We start from the raw sequence: 26,972 nt of genomic DNA, 5'->3' as shown, positions 1-26,972 counted from the left end.
GACCACCCTGATAAAGCGAGCGTCGAGATAGTGAGTCACCTTTTTGCTGGTGGAGGGTCTTGCCTTCAATTTGCAAAAAAAATCAGCGTCTATGAAGCGTGATAAAATAAGGAGTGCTTGGCCAGTAATGGCTCGTAAACAGGGAACTGCTCTATCAGGTGGGAAACCTCTACCATTGCAGGCATCTTCAAACTACGGCCCGCGGGCCACATGCGGCCCGCAGAGGAGTCTGATCTGGCCCGCCAGGTTTTTTGGGCAGTGAGCGCAGCCGAGGTGTTACAGTAGGAATTAGTAGTTCATATAGTCCGGCACTCCAGCTCTCTGAGGGACCGTGATCTGGCCCCCACTTTAAAAAGTTTGAGGACCCCTGATTTAGGGTATATGGAATGTAAATACACACACACACAAAATCACAAATACCATGAAACATGCCATCCTATATAATAAAGAGGTAATGTGCAAATTGACCGTCATGTCCAGGCCGGCAGGGGGGTTAGTGAGAGACGACTAAATGACTGAACAAGCAGGCTGCATGGCGCGACCAGGCTGGTAAGGGGGAGCAGTTGGGAGCAATTGAACTGGTGGGGGAAGAAAGGGTCAGTGAGGGACAACTAGGCCAGCAGGAGGGGGGAAGTTAGGGGTGACCAGACAGCAGGCAGATGAAGGATTAGGAGCCAGTGGTCCAGGATTGTGATAGGGATGTCCTAGGCCCGATCTCTGGGATTAGGCCTAAACCGGCAGTCAGACATCCCCCGAGGGGTCCCGGATTGGAGAGGGAGCCCCCCCACCCCATGCACAAATTTCATGCGCAAGGCCTCTGGTCTTTTAAAAATTGTATTTCCACCCTAGCCGGTTTGGCTCAGTGGCTAGAGCACATGTGTCAAACACAAGGCCCGCGGGCCAAATCCGTCCCGCCAGGCCTTGCAATGTGGCCCGCACCGCGCTGTCATCACTGCACTCCGCTGCGTTTCCATCACAATGACAGTTTATGACTGTTCAATAAACCATTCGGTCCGCAATTTAGGCTGGATTTTAGATTTTGGCCCCTTCTCTGATTGAGTTCGACACCCCTAGGCTAGAGCATTGGCCTGAAGACCAAAGAGTCCCAGGTTTGATTCCAGTCAAGGATACATACCTTGCTTGCAGGCTCCTTCCCAGCCCAGGCCCTGGTTGGGACTGGTGTAGGAGGCAACCAATTGATGTGTTTCTCTCACATCAATGCTTCTCTCTGTCTTTCCCTCTCTCTCTCCCATTCTCCCTAAAAATCAATGGAAAAATATCCTCACATGAGGATTTTTAAAAAAAGAAAAATGAAAATTGTGTTTCCTACTTGAGACCTGCCTAACTTACTGCAGGAGTGTGGGCCTCCGGGGGGAGGGGGGGGGGCAATCATGGGACAAGCAGGTGACAACAGCGCCAGGAAGAGTTCCACTGGCAAAGCAGATGACCGGGCAAGCTCTCTGAACACTTCCCTTCATTGTGAGACCAAGGTAATTTCACGCAGGCTATCAGGGCTAAACGGTAATGTATGTCATACACTTAATGCCATCGGTGAGTGGTGGCTACGAGAATACGTAAGCGTCCTCCACCACCATAGAGAGGACAGACTCTGTTCACAGATGTCTACTTGCAGCGTCCGATTCCGAAGTCCAAGTTAGGCGCCATGCATTCCTACAGACACCAGGCCAGTTCTCTGGGGACCAGAGACGAGCATGGTTCACGTGCACCGATCAGATGTGGGCCCATCCCCGCAGGAGCTAGAGAAGACCGGAACGGGCACTTCGCTCATAAAAGCGCTCCACGCCCACATCAAACACCGACTGCCTGTGAGTGGCGAGCGGCTGCTTGAAGGTGGTCACCACCATCCGGGTTAGCGTGACAGGGAAGCCTGGAGAAAAGCCACTCTTTCCTGGGAGAGTCGCTGAAGGGGTTATTCCTGGAAACTCACCTAGAGTATTTTCCCCAGAAACAACACAACCAAGAATTAACAGCACTGTCTCTTGACCAAAAGGATCGAGATGTCTGATAAAACCCGTACCATATCCAGCTTCCTGATTCTAAAGATTGCCATCCAGAAAGAAATGTTAGCTCAAGGGGTTGCGTTTCTTATGTCTTATCTTCCAGGAGAAGCACAGGAAATGTTCAAGCATTCAGGAGAAAAACGTGAAGAGTGGCACAGTGAGCTCCACGGACCCTCCCGAGAGGACAGACTGGGTTTTAAAGGCAAAGTCCTAGAGGCAGCCAGCTAAGACCATGTGCGGCAGCCCTGACCGGTTTGGCTCAGTGGATAGAGCACCGGCCTGCGGACTCAAAAGCCCCAGGCTGGATTCCGGTCAAGGGCATGTAGCGTGGTTGTGGGCACATACCCAGTAGGGAGTGTGCAGGAGACAGCTGATTGATGTTTCTCTCTCATCGATGTTTCTGACTCTCTATCCCTCTCCCTCTCTCTCTGTAAAAATTCAATAAAATATATGTTTGTTTTAAAAAAAAAAAAAGAAAATGTGCCGCAGAAGACTCCATCCCCTTACAACCAAGTAGAAAGAAAAAGCCAGCATGTTCCTCCCGGACTTGCTGCTCGACCTGGGGACAGACTGCCGAGGGAGAGAGCCTGCCACTGCTTCCCTTTCCCAGGTGCCCACGACTGGCTCAGAGCTCCGTGGGCTGGTCTCAGAGGAGAAGCCTGGAGCCCCCAATCCTTGATCCAAAGAAAACAGGCCTCTCCCAAGCCCTAAGGCTGGCCAGCGCACCCCGGACACGGACACTGTGTCAGGAAACCACAGTTGTAATGCCCAGGATGGCTTTCCAGCCATGTGAAACGCAGCCCCCTCGTCGGCACAGAGAAGAGAACATCATTTCCTGAGAAAATACTCTTACAGGACTGAAAAAAAGATCAACAGGAAAGCTACAGGGGGCCCTGCAATTGTTAAGGTTCAGCTCACATCTCATTGTCACGGAATGCCCGTGTTCCAGATGTCACTCTCCATCCCACATTTCTCAAGAATAAACCACGGGTACCAAAACCGCCCTGCGGTCCCACGGATGCAGGCAGCCCTGTGTGCGAGCTTCCCGTCCCTGCTGAGTGTTCTCAACCAGAAGCCTCCATCAGCCCCAAATGGCAGGGGCACCAAGGGGCCCCCACCCCTGCCACCCTCCGCCCACCTTCCTTCCCCAAGGCCTCGCTCTCCTACAGTCACAGGACACAGAACACTTTCGGAAAGCCCCCGTGTTACTTACACACTTTCCTTAAACAAGAGCGCGTTTCATCCAGAATCCTTTGGGTGTCAAACCCTAAACAAGTCCATCCAGGAAACAAACAAAATCAAGGCTGCTTCCTGCCCTGGGTCCAGGGCCAGACCTTCCTAGTAACAGGGAATCCCGAAATACCAGCAGGCATTACAAATCCCTCTCCAGCATGAGATCTCAACAACAACTGTCACCATCTACAGAGGGAGGGGGAAAGAAAAACGCATTCTACTTCCTTTTCAAGCAGCTGAGAGAGGAGGATGATCCAAGTCTGGACTCTGGTATCAGAGGGAGACCAGCCCCCGGAGCCGGTCCCCATGTGGCCCCGTTAACATCAACCTGGGGGTGGGTGGAGAAAGCCCGGCCTCTGCAGTAAGATTATGTTCACTGGAACTGAGCAAAATGAAATAAAAAGACCCACCCACCACCTGTCTTACTTTTACAGCACTGCCACAGCCCTGCCACGGGAACTTGTGGGCAGGGAGAACCATTACAGTGCCCATTAGTATTACCAGCAACAGTCTCAACCCTGGCAAGTTGGTAGTTATTTCCTTGGCTTTAAATGGGTACATGTCAATGACTTAAGCTTAATGGAATCACACCCTTGCTTAAATAGATCCTTAAAGATTACTGTATATCACTAAATCTCAACAGTTTTTAAGCATCCATTTATATTTGCCCAAATAAGAACAAAATATGTTTCTGAAGCCTGATAATGCTCACTTAAGAATCTAGCATAAAAGTCCAGCTCCACTTTATCACTTCATGTTACTCTTACATTGTCAGTTATTATACACTAGAGGCCCGGTGCACGAGATCCGTGCACTGGGTGGGAGGGGAGGTATCCCTCAGCCCAGCCTGCGTCCTCTCGCAGTCCGGGGCCCCTCACTCCTTAATGCCGGCCTGCAGCAGAGGCGGGAAAAGCTCCAGCCAGTCATAAGCCCAGCTTCTGGCTAAGTGGCGCTCCTCCTGTGGGAGCACACTGACCACCACGGGGCAGCTCCTTCGTTGAGCGTCTGCCCTGGTGGTCAGTGTGTGTCATAGCGACCAGTGGTTCTACCATTTGGTCAATTCACATATTATACCATTATTATATACGATAATTGAAGCCATAATTTCTGCAATACCATTAAGTTCACATGGAGGCAGGTTTAAAACTCTATCTCTGGTTTTTATTTTAAAAGAAGCAGCTTGTAAGAGTTGATCCCACTCCCAGTCATAAACCCAAAGATGCTTAAGGCAGAAGACTGCCAGAGGGACGGATGGTAAGGATAAAAGCCCCAGGACATCCGAGGTGTTTGGCAAGCTGGGGTCAGAGCCTCTGGCCACGCTGCCAGGTCACACCCCTGCCCCTGCCCCTGTCCCCACTCCGGAAGGAAGTAGCCTGGCCTCTGAGAACTGCTGCAGGCTCCAGTCATCCCACCGGTGGCTGGCAGCTCATACCCACCGGCAGGCGTCATCAGACATGATGAGAAGAGGTGGCAGCCTAGCCTCCCTCCACACACACTGATGCCACATGTCACGCACGTCTAGGGGGAGATGTGTCAGCGTCACAGCTGGTGGTGTTCTGTGCTTCCTCGTCAGTCAGCAGAGGGAGGAGGGGGACTGCAGCAGAAGCTACCCAGGCAGCTCCTCCAGCAACTCTCCCTGGAGATCCAAGGTGGTCTGCAGCCGAACCTAATAGGACACCCTTCCCAGATGCACCTGGAGCAGACCCTAACAGAACACCTTCCCAGATGCACCTGAAATAGACCCTAATAGGACACCCTTCCAAGATGCACCTGGACTAGAAGCTGAGCTAGGACATCCCCTACTTTTCTCTTGAAAAGCAAAGGAGCTAAAAATGTGGTTGGGGGGTTAACAGGCCTATTGGCTCAAAAAAGGCCATCAGGAAGCAGCACGTTTTATCTTTAAAAAGGTATGGCAGCTCTGAAATTACCCCAGAGCAGGGTAAGTGGCCAGGCAATTGTTATTAAGTGCAGTGAGTCCTCTCAGAAGTAAAAGTGCTTCCTTCCCACACCCTGCAGGCACCTTCCCACTTCCTTTCTCCTGAGGCCACTCTTACAGTCACTGTAACCCCAAATCCTGTGAATAACGCTGTGGGGTGGGGAGTTCGGGGGAACACAAGGAGTGGGAAGTACAAAAAGCTCATCCCAGCACCTGGGAGGAGACTCAGAGCAGACGTGGGATTCCCCAGGCAGGCACTGTGACAGTCACTGCCTCTCGGGACCTCGGGACAGCCCACCTGAAAACTCAGGAAAGTGAGGCAGGGAGGGACGAGCTCCCTTACCAAGACCATGCTGTAGGTGGTGCGGCCAACAGGGCCCTAGACACACCCTCTGGTGCATGCCAAGCAGGAAGACTTCTCAGCAGATCAGACCTCCAGCCCAGAGAAATCTCAGTATCCTCCACACACCCCTCAAATAAGAAGCAGGGAGGCTCAGAGACGCCAGCAGCATAGAAGAGGGTCACCCACAAGTGAAAAGCGTGTTTTGGAGCTTACATTCCTAGTGTCATCGAACCCAGCCCCTCCAACCGACGGCTCCTGAGTGAGCCCGTCCTTCCTAAGCATTTGGCTAACCAAGAGGTTTCGTCTGTTCCCGTCCCGTGACAGTATCAGGCTTTGCAACTGCTCTGAGATACTCTTGACATCCGTAAAGGATGACTTACAAGCCAAATCTCTGTCAACATACGGGTACCCGAAACACTGCACATGCTCTAGTCCCTTACTCGCAAGGCCCAGAAACGTCCAGTAAGGGGCATTAGTAACCGTTCCCATTTCCGTTTTCATTTCCGGAAACTGACCTACAACATCTATCTGCCCGGGAAGTGTCTCTCGGTCCTTCCTCGGCGGGCAGTCCGGGTGGATCCATGCCACCTTCATCTTTAGGGGGAAGTGAATCTCAGCGTGGGGAGAAAGGGGAACGGGGCATAGAACCAGGACTCAAAGTAGGTGCTCATGTTTCCCTGAGAGCGCTCAGGCCAAGAAACGGGATTTCTTGTTTAAGTGAATCCCCAGGCACGCCTGGGATAGTGAAGATCGTTCACTAAGGGCTTCTTCACTCCCTAAAGCTCTGTTTGTTTGATGAACTCTTAAAATATGGCAAGCAACATTTACAAGACGTTTGGTCAGGCCACAAGCAGAATCACTCCTGAGACTTTAGAATAAAGTTCCCTCTGGGCAAGACCAAGTGTCCAGAAGCGAGTCAGACAGCGGAGGCCTGCCTCCTCCTTCCCGGGGCACAGGGCGGGGCCTGGGGCTGCGCACCGGACATGGCCTGTATGGAAGAGGGGAGGTGTTCACAGGCGGTTTTTTATTTTATAATTTTATTTTTTTAATATATTTTATTGATTTTTTACAGAGAGGAAGAGAGAGGGATAGAAAGTCAGAAACATCGATGAGAGAAAAACATCGACCAGCTGCCTCCTGCACACCCCCTACTGGGGATGTGCCTGCAACCAAGGTACATGCCCTTGACCGGAATTGAACCCGGGACCCATGAGTCCGAAGGCTGATGCTCTATCCACTGAGCCAAACCAGTCTCGGCTTATTTTATAATTTTACATGTGATGAATTTTTTTCTAATAAATAGAAAAGTATATGACTTGACTCAATAACTCGGTAAAAATATAACAGTAATTGTGCATGATTGTGGACGGGTGTGCAAGGAATCCCTGGCTCTGGTGCGGACACAACTAGCTAGATCTGCCCACGGCCTTCAATCTCTTCACTGGGCACAGAAACAGTTCCATCCTAAGAAGCAAAAAGAAAACAGATTTAAAACCAGCAGCCCAGGAGAGAAAGGCCTATTTTACCTACTATAAATCAGAGACTCTCCACCCTCACAGGCTTGCATAGCTTTTCCCGTTTTCCATACCTACTGTGCATAGCACGTTAGTAAAGAACTCTCTCAACTGGTAGTGCACACAGCACTGAGAGTCCATGGTACTAGGCAAGGGCATCAAGAGAATATTCAAAAGACAGAATTCAATAGAATTGCAAAAACAAAAAAACTAAATAGCAAACCCTCCCTTCCCCCCACCCAAAAGAAAAGTCTGCTTGTTGTAATTTTGACTTTTACAACTCAGTATCTCGGTATTCTCCCACTCCATTTGTCTCAAAGGCTTATTAGAATGAATACCCAGCCCGGCTGGTGTGCCTCAGTGGCTGAGCGTCAACCTATGAACGAGGAGGGCTCAGTTCAATTCCCGATCAGAGCATATGCCTGGGTTGTGGGCTCAATCCCCAGTAAGGGGTGTGCAGGAGGTAGCCAATCAATGATTCCTTCTCATCACTGATGTTTCTCTCTCTCTCTCTTCCCCCTCTCCCTTCCTCTCTGGAATCAATAAAAATATATTTTAAAAAATGAATACCCCAATTGGGACCACAAGACAGAAGGACAGTGTCCATATGCTCAGAAGTGAGAAACCCCATTCCTTGTCACACTGGCTCCTGCGCCCCAGCCCCTACCCAGCTGGGAACCCCAGGTTGCCTCGCCTCTCTGAGATCCCTATTTATTATCATCAGGAACAAACTGGTGCAATTACTACTTCTTTTGAGACGTGACCAGTTTGTGACGCTCTTAGCAGAAAGGACAGAGCACTGGCAACATGAGTAGGCAACCTTTGTCCGGGACACCAAAAAAATCACAAAAGAAAGATACAGTCAGCAACCGTGAAAGGAGAGGTGTAGGAGAGAGAAGCTGGAGGGCCAGGAGAGCACCGACTCAATGAAAAGTGGCCGGAAACCAATCACGTCACACGAGACACTGTCCGAGATACAGCTGATGACATGTCCCTGATTCTCAGGATAAATACTGATGAGCAAAACTAAATCGAGTCACTGCACCAAGAACCGGCTTTTTTCTTTCTTTTTTTAAGGTGCCTGAGTAATTATCAGGAGAATTAGAAATGATCTTGTTGATATGACTAGGAGCTGGACTGGTGAGTCAGGCCACATACATGACATCAAAACCGAGATGATCCGGTACATTCTCTTCGCAATTCAGAAGAATGCTATACTACTCATCCCCTAAATCACTGCTTTTTAAAAAATCAGCTCTAAAAAAAGAGGCAAGCCGTTTGAAGAAGGCTGGGAGGAGGAAGACAAGAAGTGACTCATAGCATCCAACAGCTTGTAGCCTCAAACCATAACAAGAATATAAAACCCGTGGGCCCGGTCTAAAACAAAATAGAGTTGTTGTTAAGGCTTTAACCTCATATAAAGTTCAGATCTAAGCTTGAGCACAGCACTGCAAATATCCTACAAGCATTGGGAGCAATGTTACAGATCTATGCCTTAACGTGTGTGTGTGTGTGTGTGTGTGTGTGTGTGTGTGTTTACTTTCCTTGGCTTCCTGGCTAAATCTGACACCTATATTAATTCTTAGAGAAAAGAACTTTCAAATGGAACGATTTCCATAACTCTGAAAAACTCGTAGAATTCAAGTCCACCCACTTCAAATCCCACACATATCAATGCTTTCGTTTTATAAATACTTTTAAGGCAGGTAGCAATATTTTACATGCATCAGGCCGGGTACTCCGCCACATTCACCCTGATACCTGTGGCTATGGGTGAGGTGGGTGAAACGGAGTACACACGTTTTGTATCTATCCTGAGATCTGGTTCCAGCTGGAGTGGCTCAGGGTGCCCCACAGCTTCTATTCCCCTCCCTCTGCTGACCCCTTCCCTTCTTCCTCGCCCACTTACAACAAATTATCAATGAGGCTCTGTGGGGGGGAAAATTTTTTTACACACTTGTTTTCCAGAATCAACTGTTTCCTTTCAAGGAGGAGAATATACACAAAGTTTGGGTGGCATTAGAGACAGCTGGGTCTTTGCTTACTGATCTCGGAAGGTGGTCCTACGCCTTAAGCTTCCACAGAGCTGTTAACTTCCAGGGACCCCCAAGGAAAGAACAGGGGCTGGAAAGTGGGGGGGGGGGGGGGGGGGGGAGGCAGAACTCGAGTTTAGAGCTAAGTGTGTCTGTTATCTGGGGCCCGATAGCTCTGAAAATGCCTCCCCCTCCATCAGGGGATTTTTTATCCAAGGGCCATTTGGATATTTATAACATCATTTGAGGGCCATACAAAATCGTCAACTTAAAAATTAGCCTCCTGTATTTGGTCAAACGTTAAATGAACTCAGCCCTAATGCCTTGGCAGGGCCAAACCAGACAACTTCCCAAGTCTTCCACGTCCCCCACCCCTGCCCTGAGTCCCCATGCCTTCCAAATGCCATCTCCTGAAGATCTTACGCTTTGGTGACAGGAATGTGCATGCTGCTTGTGCGCTGCTCATCTGCTTTTTCTTTCTTTCTTTTTCTTTTTTTAATTATTGGTTCCTTGACCAAAGGCTGACATTTAAGTTAGAATTCACCTCCTTCCTCAAGCAGATTCGTACTAAGAAAATGTTCAAGTTGGACTCTCTGGTGGAATAAAATGAACAGTTAAAGTAATGTGGCATATTAATCAGCAAAGCAGAGCATGAGCTGAGTAACGCCCATAAGCAGAAGGTAGGAGGTAAGTAGTTATCCTAACAACTAAAAAGCCACAAAGGGTTTGACGTGCCATGTATTTTTGTAAAGGCGTCTCTTGTGCAAACAACAAGTTTTTCGCAGGCTGTGTGTGTCACAGGCCACGTCCCTGGGTCCCCCGGCAGAGGCACCCAGCCGCTCCTGGGGCGAGGGCCTCCTGCGGCTGCCAGCCCGGGCACGCAGAGCCCCAGACACCAGCATCCTCAGTCCACAGAGACGCTGACTGCTCAATGTCAACCAGCAAAGAGTGTTTTAAAGACAAGTCTGTCTCTGAGAAGTTCTGTTTCCTCTCTACTTTGGTATTCCCATTTAAAGTTATCCCTTAAGCCAAATGTTTATTCACTTATTAATGAACTTATGGGGGGAGGGCCCTCTTAAAGCCAAGAAGGAAAATGTAAGATCCCAAACGCCAAAAGAAGGAAAGAAAGAATGATCTAGGAAAAGGGGTGTCGGCCACTCCACCTGGCACCCTGCACTGGCCGGCTTCCTCTCCGTCTCACATTCAGTCCCGAGTATTTGAGCAGACCCGCAATCCCTGACCCCGCAGCAACGCCCACGGGAGGGGCTGCGGCCACATCTCCCTGGAAAGCTGCAGTTCGCTGCTGACGAGGCGGTTCGAAGGGAGAGGAGCTGGCTTCCCCCAGTGAGGGGGGCACTGGGCGGTAACAGCGGAGCTGAACAAGGAGGCAGCCAGCAGAGCAGGAGAGCAAAACCCTGAGTTCTGCAGGCACCGGCCCCCAAAGATAAAATAGTATTAGCATCTATAACAACCCCCAGCAGACAGGACAACCCAAAATGAGCAGCCATTCACCGCCCGCAGGCCACTTAAGAACTTTGAGAGAATACAGTCCACTCTGCTTTTTCAACCGAGGTGATGTGCTTGAAACGGAACTGTTTTTTCCATCCTCCTCCGTAGGAACCAAGTGCTGAAAATTCCACATGTTTCCACAGTATTTTCCGAGATTTCCATGAAACCTAATTTAAAGAATCCTCCCCCCATGAGTCCTGGTTGAGGAGAAAATGTGAAAGCAATAGATTTAAGTAATTCAGCATTAAGGCTTGTTCTAACTTTTCACTTTGGACGTGGGTATGCTGGGGCACCTGTTAAGTTCCAAAACGTAAAGTGATACAGATTTCCGATCCTTCCACTCGTTGGTTTCTCCTAAGCAACACTGGGAAACAAATTGGTTCATCTCATTTAGTCCCGTAAAACCACTTATGCGCTTCTAAGACCTGAAATTCCCAATGACCTTAAAGAGCAACTCTATCATCTCAGCGATCATCTCAGCGGGGACAAAGCAAGACAAGGGGGCGGGGGTGGCACAGAGGGGCCGAGGCTACATGAGCAAAGCAGAGCATGAGCTGAGTAACAGCCGATGCCACAGACCCCTGATTCTTTCATGCTTCAGGCCAGGCCTAGCAAGGTTTACACAGAAAGAAAAACAATAATGCGCTTCCTGAATGCAGACACACACATCCCTTTCTCTGCCCAGACACTCAATAAGAAATTCATTAAGCCCTTTCATAAAATCTGTTCAGAGAACAGGGCTGAGCGCGCACGTTGCTCTAAAGTGGCTTTGCCGTCCTCTGGGCGGCAGGAAGATATTCCTCCATCTCCCAGAGCGACAGCTGGTGGCAGGTGAGTGTCATTCTAGCAGGTGAGTGCGCCCCATGGACACGTTCGTAAGGGACAGTAAGGGAGCGCTCCCGGCACCAGGAGGGGGCCAGGACGCCCATTCGGAGTGCTGTCCCAGATTCAGAGAGGCAAGTATGAGCTTATCTCCAGGCGGACAGCGGGAGGGGAGCCGTGCTGTGGAGTTCAGGGGCTCGCTCCCCTTTGCTAACAGAGATAGGGTGCTGACCCTTGACCTTCCCAGGATGCAGACAGAGCAGAACTGCTATTTTGGGGATGATGCATGAGTGATGGGTGCTGTGAATCACACAACAGCGGTGAGGACGAGAGACCAGAGCTCCGAGGGGCTGACGAGTGAAGGAGAAAACCCATGTGAGTGAGCATCGACACAACCAAATAACTCCGGCAAATGTTCTCTGACACAGACTTCAGCCCCTCGAGCCCCGTCCCCGGCACACACTTTACCCATCGCTGTACATCTCAACCGTGTTCCCCTGTGGGCCCACTCTGTGTGGCCTACCTCCGGGCCCTCTGGGGTACTAGCGACGCCTTCACATTTCCAACCGTGTCTGCTCAGCACTGAGTCCAGGAAGCAGCCTCCTTCTGCTACGGGGCTGTTTAACATGACAGATCCCTGGGATGCCCTGCAGAACCCCAGATGTGACACAGAGACATAGTCCATGGGCAACCGGGAAGGCGGCTAACACTATATGCCACAACCCCCTCCTTTATTCCCTCCTGCACCCTGCAAGTGTTAAGGAGGAAAGCATAAAGTCAACATCGGCTCCTCCCTGCTGATGAAATTGGCACGAATGGATTTACTTTCTGGCTGCCGGCCCTCACAAAACCGTTACACACACACACACACACACACACACACACACACAAAGTTCACCACGCTGCACTGCTCCAAATATAAATCCGAGACAGCCGGCCCCTCCCCACCCCACCCCGGCACGTTAGTGGCCTTCCCAGGGTGAATACCCAACAGATATTTAAACATGATCATTCTGGAACTTCAGTGGCTTTTTTTTTTAAGGCATAGCAAAGCCCGATCTAAACTTATGACAGTTGAGCACATGATCCCGTCATTAAGAGCACATACGAAGCCGTCCATAACACCCCGTGAAATCACGGCAGCGGATCTGTCACCGATTCCAAACCCGAGGGAGGCGCGCCGCGCCGGGCGGGGAACCTGGCCTGAGAGGTAGGAGGTTAGCGAGTCTCCCACCCTTTTCGCATCACAACACCCAACACGAACAATAGTAGCGCAGCCTTCCCCGGGCCGGGCCGTAGTAAAACCGGGATGGATGGCTGGCACATCTCGGGGTTCAAACCCCCAAGACCAGCGGCAAGTTTCGCATCAGAACCAGGCCGGGGCACCCACCGCAGGCCGGGCGGCGCGAGGCGTCCCCAGCCTGGGCCGCGGGGGCAGCGCGCGGACGCGCACAAGGACACGGGCCGCCAGGCCGGCCCTCCAGCCCGCGCCCCGGGCCCCGCCGCAGCGCCAGCCCCGCGGCCACAAGCAGCGGCCCGGCTGGGGGCCGCGACCCGCACCGCGGGGACCCAGCGCCCCGAGACCACGCGCCCGCCCGCCTCCCCGCCCGCCCCGCAGCGGCCTCCCGGCGGCAGCGCGGCGGGCCCGGCTGGGCCTGTTACCTTCCGACAGCTCCAGCTCCAGCTCCGCCAGCCGCGCCCGCACCTCCAGCGGCAGCGCCATGCCCTCCAGGCTGCGGTCCGCCATCGCGCCGCGCCCGCCTCTTTGTCTCAGGCCGCGGCTCGGCCGCTCCAGCGATCCCGGACCCGCACAGCGCGGCGGCGGCGGCACCGGCGGGCAGCGCTCCTCCTCCGGCGCCTCCTCCGCGCGGCCCCGCGGGGCGGCCTCGCGCCCGCGCCCCCGCGGCCCCCGCGCGCGCGCCCCCGGCCCGGCGCGGTCCCGCAGCGGCTCGGCTGCTCCGCCGCCCGGTGCTCCCCGGTGCGCGCCGCCGTGGCACAAGGGCGCAAACAAGGCGGGGGCTACCGGCTGGGGCGCGCCCCGGAGGCGGGGTACCGGGAGGGCGGGAGCGCGGGGCCGGGGACGCGCAATCAGGACGGAGGCTGCGGGCGGGGGCTTGCGGAGGGCGCCGGGAGATGTGGGAGCGGGGACGTGCGGGTGGTGTGCGGTGCGGGGGCGCGCATCGGGGTGGGGACGCGCACTGGGATGGGGACGCGCACCAGGGCGGGGATGGGCGGGCCAACTCAGCGCGCGCTCCCGGAGCACACCCGCGGGTCCCGCGGGCCCTCCCCGCCCCGCCCAGGACCTGGCTTCCCTCTGGCTGAAGGCAAAAAATACCTGCTGCGTCCCCTCCAGCCTCCCAGGTTGAAACTTCAAGTATTCTGGGTCTCCATGGGCTGAATTTTTTTTTTTTTTGTATGAATAGTTTGTTTGGGGCGGGTTGGACGTAACAGTGTGGGCCATGAAGCGAGTAGCCAGCAGAAAGTTCCTAGAGCCCGCTGGCCTGGTTCATCAGAGCATCTGCCGGGCCTTGTTCCCCACCTGCGAAAAGGAGGCTGGAGGAGAGAGAAGTCTACTGTCCACATCCAGGTCAAACTGAAAGGCACAGTCCAAAGGCACAGTCAACCCAATGGCACAGTCCCAACACCCACCTTTTGCCGGCTGGGGGCTCCTGTCGTCCTCAGCAGGTCCTCTTCCCTGGGCTCCTCCATCACTGCCCTGGATTCCATCCCTTTTCTCTTCCATTCCTGTGCTTCCTCCCTCCGTTTACCAGATCTGTGCCTCTGGGTGTGATCATTTGGGGCAGGCAATCTCATGCCCCCAGCTGCCCAGCTGAATCACCTCACTGAGATGCCCAGACACCGCTATAGCCAGCGCCTTCTTTTAACCATCTGCACCAGTGTCCTAATTCTCCCGGCCAGAGAGTCCTCGGAGACTTTTGTCTTCCTCAGTCTTCCTCTCTGGACAAAGTCTTGGGCATCTGACCTCATTTTCATTCCTGTAACCACTCTTCCCGCGTAAGCCACTGCACCGGTTACTCGACCCTGCAGCAGAGTCAGCGTCCAGAAGCTCCGTGGCATTCTTTCCCCTTTCAAAAGTAGGCATTTGTGCCCGGCGGGTGGCTCAGCTGACTGGAGTGTCACCCTGCAGCTTCGATCCCCAGTCAGTGGCGTACAGGAAGGCAACCAATCGGTGTTTCTTTCTGGCATCCACCTGCAGTCCCACTGCATCTCCCGTGAGCTCCCAAAGACCTCCTGGAGGTCTTTCTCACTTTCTTTCAGGGTGCGCCCTCATCCAGGGCGCCCACCTGCCCGCACCCCTTACATCCACCCCTAGAGTTAACTCCAGAAAACGTTCTTCTCCTGCCTGCTGTGTTCCCACTGCTTGCTGCCCTTGTCCTGCCTGGCCATTTTTTATTGCCCTCATCAGCCTCAGTGTAAGCTCCTGGAAGACTTCATCGCTGTACTTCCCACTGACTTGACCATTGTGGCAACTTAAGAGAGTTGTGGGCATTTCTCATATCGATCTGACTTTTCAGTGGGGACATGTGAGAGGAGTGGCCAACTGACAGTGACAAGCTTGAAAAAGGTGAACATGGACTCAATGGGCGCTGCTGGCCCCACCACTGTCTCTCTCCTTTTCACGATAAGCAGGCCGCTGGCAAAGAGAGCCTTCAAGGGGCTCTAGTCCAGCCCCTCGTGCTACAGTGGAAAAGCCTTAGAGAAATAAAATGCAGCAGAACCAGGATTCAAAACCCCAGTCTGCAGAGCAAAGCGCGGGGTTCCTTACATCAAATTGGGACTGCACCCTCCACTCAGCAAGCAGATCAAGCCGCTGTGGGGCGGGATGATGCCAGAATGAAAACACATTCCCTTTTCAATGCACAGATGGGCCTCGATCGTCTACAGAAGATGCTATAATTGAGGTTGGTTCCAAAGAAGACTACTATTTTGCATTGAAGAGCACATCGATAGCAGGCTGAGATTCTGAGCTGCCGGTTCATTTTAACAGGTCTTTGGGTAACTGCAGAGTGTAGATTGGATAGTGCACACGTGGAATTTCCAATGGCCTGATGGATGTCTTTATCTGGAAAGTCTGCCATGTCCTCAAAACATGTCCAAATCAGAAATCAGAATCTTCATACTCACCAATCACCAGTCTCTGCTCATTCTCCCTTGCTCCTTGTTACCCATGTTTGATCCATGCTTGTTATCAAGCTTCAGTAACTTATTTTTTAAAATTATTAAATTATTATCTGTGTACATATTTTAACACTGTCCCCCCTCCCATACATACCCTCCCTCCCCAGAGTTTTGTGTCCATTAGTTGTACTTCTATGCATGTATACAATATATTTTATTGTTTTTTTACAGAGAGGAAGGGAGAGGGATAGAAAGTCAGAAACATCAATGAGAAAGAAACATCAATCAGCCACCTCTTGCACACCCCCTACCGGGGATGTTCCTGTAACCAAGGTACATGCCCTTGACCGGAATCGAACCCAGGACCCTTGAGTTCACAGGCCAACGCTCTATCCACTGGGCCAAACCGGTTTCAGCAAGCTTCAATAACTTCTACCTACAACTGTTCTCTGATGGTCTCTCTCCTTCCTTCTGCCCATGGCCACTGCCTAATTTGGATCTTCAGAGCACACACCCCCATTCCCCACCCCCACCCCCACCCCTAAGTTTTTGTCCTTGTAATCTTTCCTGCATGGCTACCGGATCACGTGTTCTAAAGTGTCGCTTTGAGTAGGGGACAGTCGGGCTCTGCATTATACAGTGGTCCGCTGCCTACAAACCCGAAGACTCCTTGCTTTGACCCTGAAGGCTTTATGGGCCCTGGCACAGAGCTTTCCGCTCTACTTTCCGTTTTGCAACCCCCTGCCATGCACCTGCGTTCTCAAGAATTCTGGGTTTTCCGTGGAGAGTCCGCCACTTCTTGTGTCTGCTGTTGGTAGACATGTTCTTTCTTCTTGTCATCCTGTCTCCCTTATTCCCCAGCCCGAGACATGGCCACATGCTAAATGTTACACCTTCAAGTTTCAGCTCAAATGCTGCTTCTCCCATGAAGCCTTCCTTCCTGATCTGGTTGGAAAGATGCTCTCCCACCTCTGGGATCACACACCTCTTTGCTGACTGATGTACTCAGATTCGTAAGTCATCAGTGCATCTCATGTGGCAGCTGGTTTATCTACAATTCTTCCGCAGTGTTGAGGGACCAATTCTCGTAAACAGCATCTTGTTTCTCAAAGTGCAGTCCAGCACTGGAACAAGAGGAAGACCGTGGCCCTCCTCTCTTCTGCTGCAGTCCGGCAGCCTCAAGGAACTTAGGGCTTAGTGAAATCCCTGACTTATAGTCGTGTATGTCTATTTGTATAAAAACCTGGTTCTAATGTGTGACTAGGTTGGGCATAATACCCAGGAGAAGTTTATTAGAATGGAGTCAATGGGTGCTAAGGGCTATTTGACTCAAAATCTCACCAAAGCCCTAGACCAGTGTTCTGCAAACTCATTAGTCAACAGAGCCAAATACCAACAGTACAATGATTGAAATTTCTTTTGAGGGCTGAAAACCAACTCCTGCACATGGGCCACGAAGTTTCAATTGCCTGTATGTACGTGCCTGCACGTGGCATTTTGTGGGAGAGCCACATCAAGAGGCCAGAGTCGAGTGTGGCTCTAGAGCCTCAGTTTGCTGACCACTGCCTTGGACACTCCATCATCGCAATTACATCTTTTTCTTCTTTTTTTAATCCTCATATGATGATATTTTTCCATAGCCTTTTAGGGAAAGTGGAAGAGAGAGGGAAAGTCAGAGAGAAATATAGACGTGAGAGAAACACATCAATTGGTTGTCTCCTGCACGAGCATGGACCAGGGCCCAGGCTGGGGAGGAACCTGCAACCAAAGTGCGTGCCCTTGACCGCAATCTAACTGGGGACCCATTGGTCCACAGGGCAGTGCTCTATCCACTGAGCAAACCGTCTAGGGCCACAGTTACATCTGTGAAGTGTGGTCAGTTGTCTTCAGAAAGCTGCAGTAGAATCTCAGGGCTGTTGCTTGGGAGGGGGTCACACATCCTTTGCATTTGTTAACACTGGAGCACAGTTTAATCTGTCAGATAAACCAGCTTTGCATAACAAAACCCAGAGGGCCTGAGACAGTACAAACATGCAGGTGTCCAGCAGACAAAGGCCACCCGGTGAGGATCCTGGCCCACCAGGGCGAGGCCGGCCCGAGGCCAGTGGATGGGAGAAATGCCAACATGAGACCTTGAAAGCTATCTCTGGCCCTCTATCCTTTCACCCAGACAAGCTCTGAAATCAATTGTTTTGAGTTCCACAGAGGGGCAGCTACCTAAAGCTAATTAATCAACCAATCATCATGCAAATTAGGATTGGGGACCTCTGTCTGTATCTTGCTTTACTGTCTTCTCTGGGTAACCTGTCACCATTATGAACCTACCTACGGGATCTCACCTCTATCTTTCCTGTTTCACTGAATTCCAAGCCAGTTCTGAGTGAAACTTAGTAACTCACATTAACTGGGCCCTAGATTTCAGAAACCTGGTTAGGACGGAAGAGAATAGTAAAGGACCGGATTCAACCAGTGGACTCTGAAGGCATCCTCGTCGCCCGGCTGATTCATTCATGAGCCAAGGGGAGGGAAACACGATGCTCCTCAGCTGAGCGCCCTCGCCCTCAGATAGTATCTCCCAGGCACACCTTCACTTCCGGAGCCTCACTGCTGTGAAGAGTTGATTATTTCACTCCCCATCAGATTTATGCAGAATTTATTCATGCTGTGATCTCTCCCGTGCATTCCAGTTTTGTGAAAAATTTTAAGCTTTTCCAAAGTCACCAGGAAGAGTTGTTGCAAAATTCTATAGTGAGAGTTAAGTTCTTATATCCTAAGTCCTGGAGGGAAAGGTGCATACAACCCTATTATGACACTGTCTTCTATTTTCTTTTCTTTTTTAATTCTCACCCAAGGATATATTTTTATCCATTCTAAAGAGAGAGGAAGGGAGAGAGAAACATCTTTTGGTTGCCTTTTCCTACAAGATCCAACTGGGGATCAAACCCAAAACCTAAGTAAGTGCCCTGACCGGGAATTGAACCTGCAACCTTTTGGTGCATGGGACAATGCTCCAACCAACTGAACCACCGCCCAGGGCCTGACACCATCTTCGTAAGCTGCAGTCTCCCTACAGAACTATGCCTGGCAATTTATGCTTTTGGTTATGTTTCATTTTGGTCTCCCCAGATTATCAGGAATGCAGGTTGGGTAGAGTGCTGGTTTTAAAGCATGTTTAGAAGTGAATAATCTGACACAGAAAGTTTGGGTTCAGTTACTTATAACTTAGATAGCAGCTTGAACCTTTGACTGAAACTGCTCTGTGCCTGCAGGAGATGGTTAACGTTTCTGTAACGTTTTTAGCATTAATATAGAATGAGTGTGAACGTGACCACGTCCAGTGAACATGTGTGCACCTGCCTTGCTGCTACGTTACTATCCTCTGGAAGTAAAGAACTTTCCGACCTATTTAGCTAACCAAGACCTGTCTATCAGCAAAAGAGAAGCAGGAAGGAGTCCCACAGCATGTTAGTTAATACAGTACCCATACCTCTCCTGGCAGTGCTGTGAGGCAAAGACGTCTCAATGGAAACACAGTGTGTGGGTTTGTCCTGGACAAACAGCCTGGGTATTTTCTTGTAAATATTATTATAAGTCCATATGCAATTACCAATAATGTAATTATTTATGATAGTTTTTGTGAACTTTTATTAGCACAGAACAAATTCTCATCCAACAATTAATCCTGTTTGGTCTTAGGCTGCATCATGTTTTTATGATATATTTTCTTTGCCAATTATGATTGACTAATGTCTGGCATAATTAAGCTAATGTTAAAATGAATTGTCATTCCCAGAACTCATATCAATTAAGTGGCTGAAACAAATGATACATACGCTTTTTTTTCTTCAAATTTTACAAAGTGTTTTAAAATACAAGGCTTTATTGAGCGTTTAAAACAGGAGTTTTTAAAGCAGAAGAGAAAGGAGTGGTTGAGGACTAAAATTTCACCATCCAAAATCCAAAGAGTGGAACAGAATCATCCAAGAAAACTTTTAATCTAGACTCATCTCTTCAAAATAGAGGAAACACACACACACACACACACGCGCACACACACACACACACGGAGTCAAGTGCATTCCTAAATGGCTTCTGCTATGCCAAGTAAAACTCCACCATCATGTTCATGAGTGGAGTCTAAAAAATTTAATTGTGTAAAATGCAGAATCTCATTATTGTGAAGATAATTAAAAGCAGCGTTTTCGAGTCCATCTGTCCTAGCTCACCCACACTGGATGAAAGTAAATAAAAACAAAGGTTGTGAAGTTTGCACTGTCCGAAGGTGACCATAGTGGTCTCAGAGAGACCCAGGGACTCCAGGGCCTTGGCTGCCCAGCCATCACCCTCAAGAATCAGGAGCTTTAAGAGTTAATGCTTTGAGAATGGGACTGGGCAGGAACAGGCGAGGATGGCCCATCAGAGACATCCACATCCTGGTTGCGGTGGAAGCCTTTCCGAAGTCATTTCTGGCGCCTCAACTTCAGACCATGCTCATGGTCCTGCACATGGACTGAGGAGAGCTAAGGTGGCTCCCAGGTGAGGTTCAGGCAGGCTCTTATACAAAAGAACCTGTAGGGAGTGAACACATCGGGGGAGGAGGGAAGAAGCACTCCACAGTCCGCAGATGGATGGGGCACAGCCAACCTTTGTAACGCTGTGTTGCTCAGTTGTTGACCTGCCACGGGGGGCCACTACCCGTCGATCCCGAGAGGAAAGTGGGTCCCTGTGGTCCGTTAGCACCGACACTAGCCGCTAAGGGGTGGAGCACCGCCTGTAAAGGGCTCCCGCCGGGCTCTGCGTGTCAGCGGAGCAAAAACATGGCTCAGCCCTCATGTGGCCATAGGCGCTCACATCCACCAGGAAGCCACCATGAAGCTGGTTTGTATGGAAGATCATATTAATATTAGGTCTAGTAATAATTAATGTCGTTTTCTAATACTTTTTTAAAATCGAATTTATTTAAACAATACAACAAAATTTAATCAACATTATAGTTGCCGTTGTTTTCTACTACTTGTGCCCAACGCTCAGGAAGCATTTTAATCCCTCTGATGTAAAATTCTTGTGATTTTGATGCAAAAAATTCAGTCAATGCATTTTTGAGGCATTATTCATTATTAAATTTTTTTCCAAGAAGAAAGTTTTGCAAAGAACGAAACAAATGGTAATCGGAAGGGGCAATATCAGGAGAATATGCAGGTTTAGGGAGAACTTCCCATTCCAACTGGCGCAGTTTTTTAGCAGTGATTCTTGCAGTATGCGGTCGTGCGTTATCGTGGTGAAGAATTACGCCCTTCCAATTAATCAGCGCGGGTTCTTTTTCTCTTAAAGCTTGGGCTAACCTTTCCAATTGGGCACTATACACTGCACTTGTAATGGTTTGGGTAGATGGTAAAAGTTCATAATGAAGAATTCCTTTAAAATTCCACCAAACACACAACATCACTTTTTTCGCATGCAAGTCAGGTTTTGGCGTGGGCTGCGGAGCCTCATTTTTGTCCAACCATTGAGGCCGCCTTTTCAAATTAACATACAGCACCCATTCTTCATCTCCGGTAACAATTTGCTCTAAAAACGGCAAACGGTTTTGACAAGAGAGGAGCGAACTGCAAATTGTGACTCTTTGATTACGGTTGTTGTTGGTCAACTCATGAGGAACCCATTTTCCAAACTTTTGGACTTTGCCAAGTGCACGCAATTAATTGGAAATTGTTTTCTGTGAACAATTTAAAGTTGTCGCAAGCTCTTGTTGGGTAATTTGAGGATTTTGCACCAAAAGAGCTTGAAGAGCTTCTTGATCAAAATTGGACACATGGCCTCGACCACCTTGTCATCTAACGAAAAATTTCCCTCGCAAAATTTCTCAAACCAACGCTGGCATTTTCTGGCGCTAACTGCATCTTGACCAAGAGCACTACAGATGTTTTTTGCAGCCTCACTTGCTTTTCTTCCTAATTGGAACTCGTAAAGCATGCAGTGCCGAATATGCTCTTCATCCGCCATCTTCTTAGCCCTAGTTTTGCAACAAAAACCAAACCAAACACAAACTTTTTCAAGCAAAACTTGCTAATTGCACTTCACACGTTCTGTAGATACCATGTGTTTGAAGGTTATGTCAATACAAGTCAACGCCAAGCAAGATTTTAAATGAATGTTTAAAAACGACATTAATTATTACTAGACCCGATTGAAGATCAGGAACCTACCATGTCAGGGCTTAGGTGATTGAGTGTTTGGGTTTATTTTGTACACGAATATTATTTTTTGTTTTCTATTTTCATCTTATAGTAAGCCAAATAATTGTTCAAAATTACTTTAATTGTGCCCTGGCCACGTGACTCAATTGGTTGGAGCATCATCCCATACACTGAAAGGTTGTGGGTTCAATTCCTGGTCAAGACCCTACAGAAGGAAAATGATCAATGTTTCTGTCTCATCTCTCTCTCTCTTTCTCTCTCTCTCTCTTTCTCTCTCTCTCTATCTCTCTCTCTCTCTGTCTCTCTCTCTCTCTCCAGCTCTTCTTTCCTTCCTCTCTCAAATCAATAAGCATGTCCTCCTCGGGTGAGAATTTAGAAAGAGAATTACTTTGCTTGCTTTGCGTGGGCTCACGAAGAATTTTCATGTAGTTTTCACAAAGCAATTGTGCAAAGTGAAGACCTAGAAATAGCCCAAGTGCCCATCAGTAAATGAATGGATAAAAACAACCAATACTGTTACAGTATTACATGTACACAATGGAATACTGTACAGCTGTAAAAAAGAAAGATCTCTTACCCTTTGAGACAGCATGAAGGGACCTGGAGAGCATTATGCTAAGTGAAATAAGCCAGTCAGAGAAAGACAAATATCACATGATCTCACTTATATGTGGAATCTAATGAACAAAATAAACAAACAAAATATATCCATAGACCTTGAAGCATGTGACAAACTGGCATATTTCAGAGGGAAGGGGTGGGGGAAGCAGGAAGAGATTAACCAATGAACTTATATGCACACTAGAGGCCTGGCACACGAAATTCGTGCATGGTACAGTCCCTAGGCCTGGTTTGCGATCAGGACCATCTTCCCTGGCTGTCCACAGCCGACCCCACCCCCCACTGCCACCTACCCCAGTTCCCCGTTTGCCATCAGGCAATCGGAGCCTGATGGCTGAGGGAAGGGATCAAGAGTTTGGTTGTTCCTGTTCCCTGGCTGGCACCACCCTTGCTGCAGGTTGCCCTCTGTGTGTGGGGTGACTGGGGGAGCAGGGACCTTGGCCTGGTGCCACTGTGTCCCCTGCCACCCAACCCTGACTCCCCCAACCCATCGGGCTTGGGAAAGGGACAGGGAAAGTGACTGGGAGGTGGTCAGTGCACCTCATAGTGACTGGTCGAGTGGCAGTTCTGGTCATTCTGTTGTTAGGGTCAATTTGCATATTACCTTTTTATTATAAAGGACTAGACATCCAGTGCACGAATTTCGTGCATGTTGGTGTGTCCCTCAGCCCACCCTCTCCAATCTGGAACTCCTCAAAGAAAGACCTAAATGTACAGTTGGACATCCCTCTGACAATCTAGGACTGCTGGCTCCCAACTGCTCACCTGCATGCCTTCCTGATTGCCCCTAACCACTTCTGACACCTAACTGCTCCCCTGCCAGCCTGATAGCCCCTAACTGCCCTTCCCTGCCAGTTTGGTCACCCCTAACTGCCTTCCCCTGCAGGTCTTGTTGTCCTTAACTGCCTTCCCCTGCAGGCCTGATCACCCACAACTGCCCTCCCTTGCTGGCATCCATCTTGTGTCCACGTGGGGACGACCATCTTGTGTGTTGGAGTGATGGTCAATTTGCATATTATCTCTTCATTATATAGGATTATATAGGATAGAGGCCCAGTACACAGGTGGGGACTACCTGGCCTGCCCTGATGGGGGCCCCGGGTCAGGGTGGGGGGCCCTGGTGAAGGGTGGGACCAGCAGGGGTGAGGGGCCACAGTCATTCTGGTCTCTGGTTATCCTGGTCGTTCTGCTATTTTGATCACTGGGCTTTTATTATATAGGACATGCATAATGCATGACCAGACAATGTGGCAAAGGGCTAGGGAAAAGGTGGGAGCAGGATGGAGGGAGGCAATGGGGTGGGGGGGAGAGAGTTTGTTTTTGTTTTTTATAAATGATCTTTTTTTCTGTTGAGGGTCCTCATTTGCTCATTTATAAACATGTATAATTGTAATAGTCACTTGAGAGTTATTGCTTATTAATCCCAACATCTGGGTAACCAGGAACCAGTTTTCAAAAACTGTGTTTTTCTATTGACTATGACTCACGTTTTCCCATTTCTTTTTGTATCTAGTGATTGTTTTATTATATGCTGAACACTGTGAATGGCATGTGGTAGAAAGAGAAAATCGCACCTTCCTCATACACAAGTGCTGAACTTGTTCAGAAATGGAAACTATTGGCAATTACTTTTGGTCTTGTCAGCCTTGGTTTTATTCTGTGTTGGAATGGGTCTCTTTTTAGGCTATGTCCCTCACTGTGGAGTGTTGACTTTCCTCTTAGGTTCGGCCTTTCTGGAATCTCTATTACATTCCAAATTTTTCAGTGTGGCCTCTCCGCTGCTTAGGCTAAAACCCCAATGTCACCTGGCACTGCATGGTGTCAGCATTGGGCTTTCAGACTTCAGCAGGTGATCGCTATTCAGTTATGGAGTTTCTCACACACACACACACACACACACACACACACACACACACACACACACCGTGCAGCCTGGTCTTAGCCCCACAGCGAGTAGAGTGCAGACTTCTTGGTACTGCTCTCCGGGCAACTCCCCCTCCTCAGACACCCTGACAACAAATTCCAACCACTTCAAAAGCCTGAACTTCAGTCTCTTCCTGCTCAGAGCAGAAAGAGCACCTCCAGGCTGAAAGCCAGAACAATGATGGGGCAACACTGGGCTCATGAGATTCTCTTCTGTGATGCTCATTTTTCAATGCCTGAAAAGGGTTGTTTCATATATTGTCCAATTTTGTAGTTTTTTTCAGTGGACAGCAAATCTGGTATCACTTAACTGAGTCATGGCTGGTAGAAGTCTTTGAAAAATATTTTATAAGCATGCTAATGTAAACTCTGGCCCAAACTGGGGAAAAAGAATGAGGAATTCTGGAGGGATATCTTTAGGGGAAAAAGAAAAACAAAGGAAAGCTAATAGAACACATTGATAGGAGTTTAGGTTGAATTATTTTGGTTATAAATAATATTTACATAGTCATAATAATGTAGATGCCAAATAATGTTTTAAATCAACACAAGCGAAAAGCAATATAGTTAGGGAGGAAGAGAATAGGAAAATAGTGCATGTGAGCCTAGAGAAAACAAGGTAGATAAGAAAGCCGTGTCCCCTCTTATGGATTTAGACAGTCCATAATCCTATATAATAAAAGAGTAATATGCAAATTGACCATCACTCGAACACACAAGATGGCTGTCCCCATGTGGTCAAAGATGGCTGCCCCCAATGGACACAAGATGGTCACCACAAGATGGCCAACAGGGGCAGTTGGGAGGGACCAGGCCTGCAAGGGAGGGCAGTTGGGGGCAATCAGGTTAGCAGGGGAGTGGTTAGGGGTTGATCAGGCTGGAAGGCAGAAGTGGTTAGGGGTAATCAGGAAGGCACGTAGGAGAGCAGTTGGGAGCCAGCAGTCCTAGATTGTCAGAGGGATGTCCAACTGCTCGTTTAGGCCCGTTCCCATCAGGATCAGCCTAAACGGGCAGTCGGACATCCCTTGAGGGGTCCCAGATTGGAGAGGGTGCAGGTTGGGCTGAGGGACAGCCTCTCTCCTCCCTCCCCCTCCCTCTCTGCATGAATTTCTTGCACTGGGCCTCTAGTAGTTCATAATATATGAAAGTGAAAAATAAAGACACAATACTTTAAGCTTATTTAGAAATAGTGAAGTACACACACACAAAAACAGGAAAAATGGCCATCTTGGTTTGGACATGTATGAATGGCTAAATGCAGAGCAAACAAAAAATCTGTCTCTAGGAAGTAAGATGGTCTGGTGATTGCTGGTTTTCATTGCTAGTCTAATTATACAATTATATATTTTTATTGTGAAAGATAACATACAGCCCAGCCAGTGTTGCTCAGTGGTTGAACATCAATCTATGAGCCGGGAGGTCACCATTCAGTTCCCATCAGGACACATCCCTTGGGTTACAAGCTTGATCCCCAGTGTGGGGCGTGCAGGAGGCAGCTGATTAATGATTCTCTCTCATCATTGATGTTCCTATCTCTCTCTCCCTCTCCCTTCGTCTCTGAAATCAATAAAAAGATTTAAAAAAAAAAAAAAAAAAAAAAAAAAAAGATGACCTACACCGAAACCTGTTTGGCTCAGTGGATAGAGCGTCAGTCTGTGGACTCAGGGGTCCCGAGGTTCGATTCTGGTCAAGGGCATGTACCTTGTTTGAGGGCACATCCCCAGTGGGGGGTGTGCAGGAGGCAGCTGGTCAATATATCTCTCTCATCGATGTTTCTAGTTCTCTATCCCTCTCCCTTCCTCTCTGTAAAAAATCAATAAAATATATTTTTAAATAAATAAAATAAAAAGATGACATACATTAACATACATAACTGTTTGGCATTTAACAAATAAGTAGAAAGCTAATTAATTCTCAACCATGTCAGAAAATTTGTTTCCTTGGGAAGTCTAATTATATTAATTTTTAAAGATTTCTATTGCAAAATATAAGTAAATGTTCATAAATGTTACGGGTAACACATAACAAATGGTTAGAGAGCCAAGTCACTATAAACCAAGACCAGAAATTGAACATCATTTGCCTCCCAGAAGGCTCCTCCTGGCTACAAAGCCCTCATCCCACCGAAGACACACCGTTCTCTCGTCTGTATGGTAATTACACCCTTGCTTTTTCTTCACCACCCTTGCAGGCATCCCTATAAAAATGTAGTTTAATTTTGCTTCCTTTTGAACTTGATGTAAATAGCATTATACAGTAATCACAATTTTTATGTTTTGTTTTTCATTCATTCAACTTTAGGTTTATAGATTTGTCCATTTTGTTTCATGTAGCCTACGTTTCTTTTCTTTTTTTAAGTAAATATTTTTCGGAGCGAAAAATGACAGCTGAATCAGCAGGCCTGTCGTGTACCCCATCCCAGGGCCAAACTGAAAATACTACAAATAAGTTGGAAAACATTTACCTGGAATTACCGACTGAGGAGGAAGGACAGGAAGCTCCTGGAGACCAGAAGGAAGGGCAAGGTCTGGAGAGGAGCTGACCCAGGTCTCAGAGGCAGCAGACCCGCAGGCTGAGAGGAGGGAGGCTCCACAGCCAGAGACCAGAGCCGAGACCCGCGGCCCACAGAACACCCAGCCGGGCGGCTGGCCAAGGCAGAGTCTGGAGCCTGTTGGAGAGA

The 26,972-nt window shown here is 49.1% G+C and overlaps 1 protein-coding gene across 2 annotated transcripts in view; it reads right to left on the bottom strand.

The window, feature by feature from the left end:
- DIP2C (disco interacting protein 2 homolog C) overlaps positions 1–13,375 on the bottom strand; it is a 373,359-nt gene extending 359,984 nt beyond the window's left edge. The window contains exon 1 of one of the 2 annotated variants that reach the window (XM_036408536.2): positions 13,074–13,375. In XM_036408536.2, coding sequence (XP_036264429.1) covers positions 13,074–13,158 — 85 coding nt within the window. In that variant the 5' untranslated portion in view covers positions 13,159–13,375. The remainder of the gene's footprint in view (positions 1–13,073) is intronic. The other variant, XM_036408553.2, reaches the window with a different exon arrangement.
- Positions 13,376–26,972: the final 13,597 nt, after the last annotated feature.

The sequence above is a fragment of the Pipistrellus kuhlii genome, unplaced genomic scaffold, assembly GCF_014108245.1.
Source record: "Pipistrellus kuhlii isolate mPipKuh1 unplaced genomic scaffold, mPipKuh1.p scaffold_m20_p_1, whole genome shotgun sequence".
In the NCBI taxonomy this organism is placed as follows: Eukaryota; Metazoa; Chordata; class Mammalia; order Chiroptera; family Vespertilionidae; genus Pipistrellus; species Pipistrellus kuhlii.
Note: the sequence above shows the minus strand (reverse complement) of the source record. Positions and strands in the feature narration are given on the sequence as shown.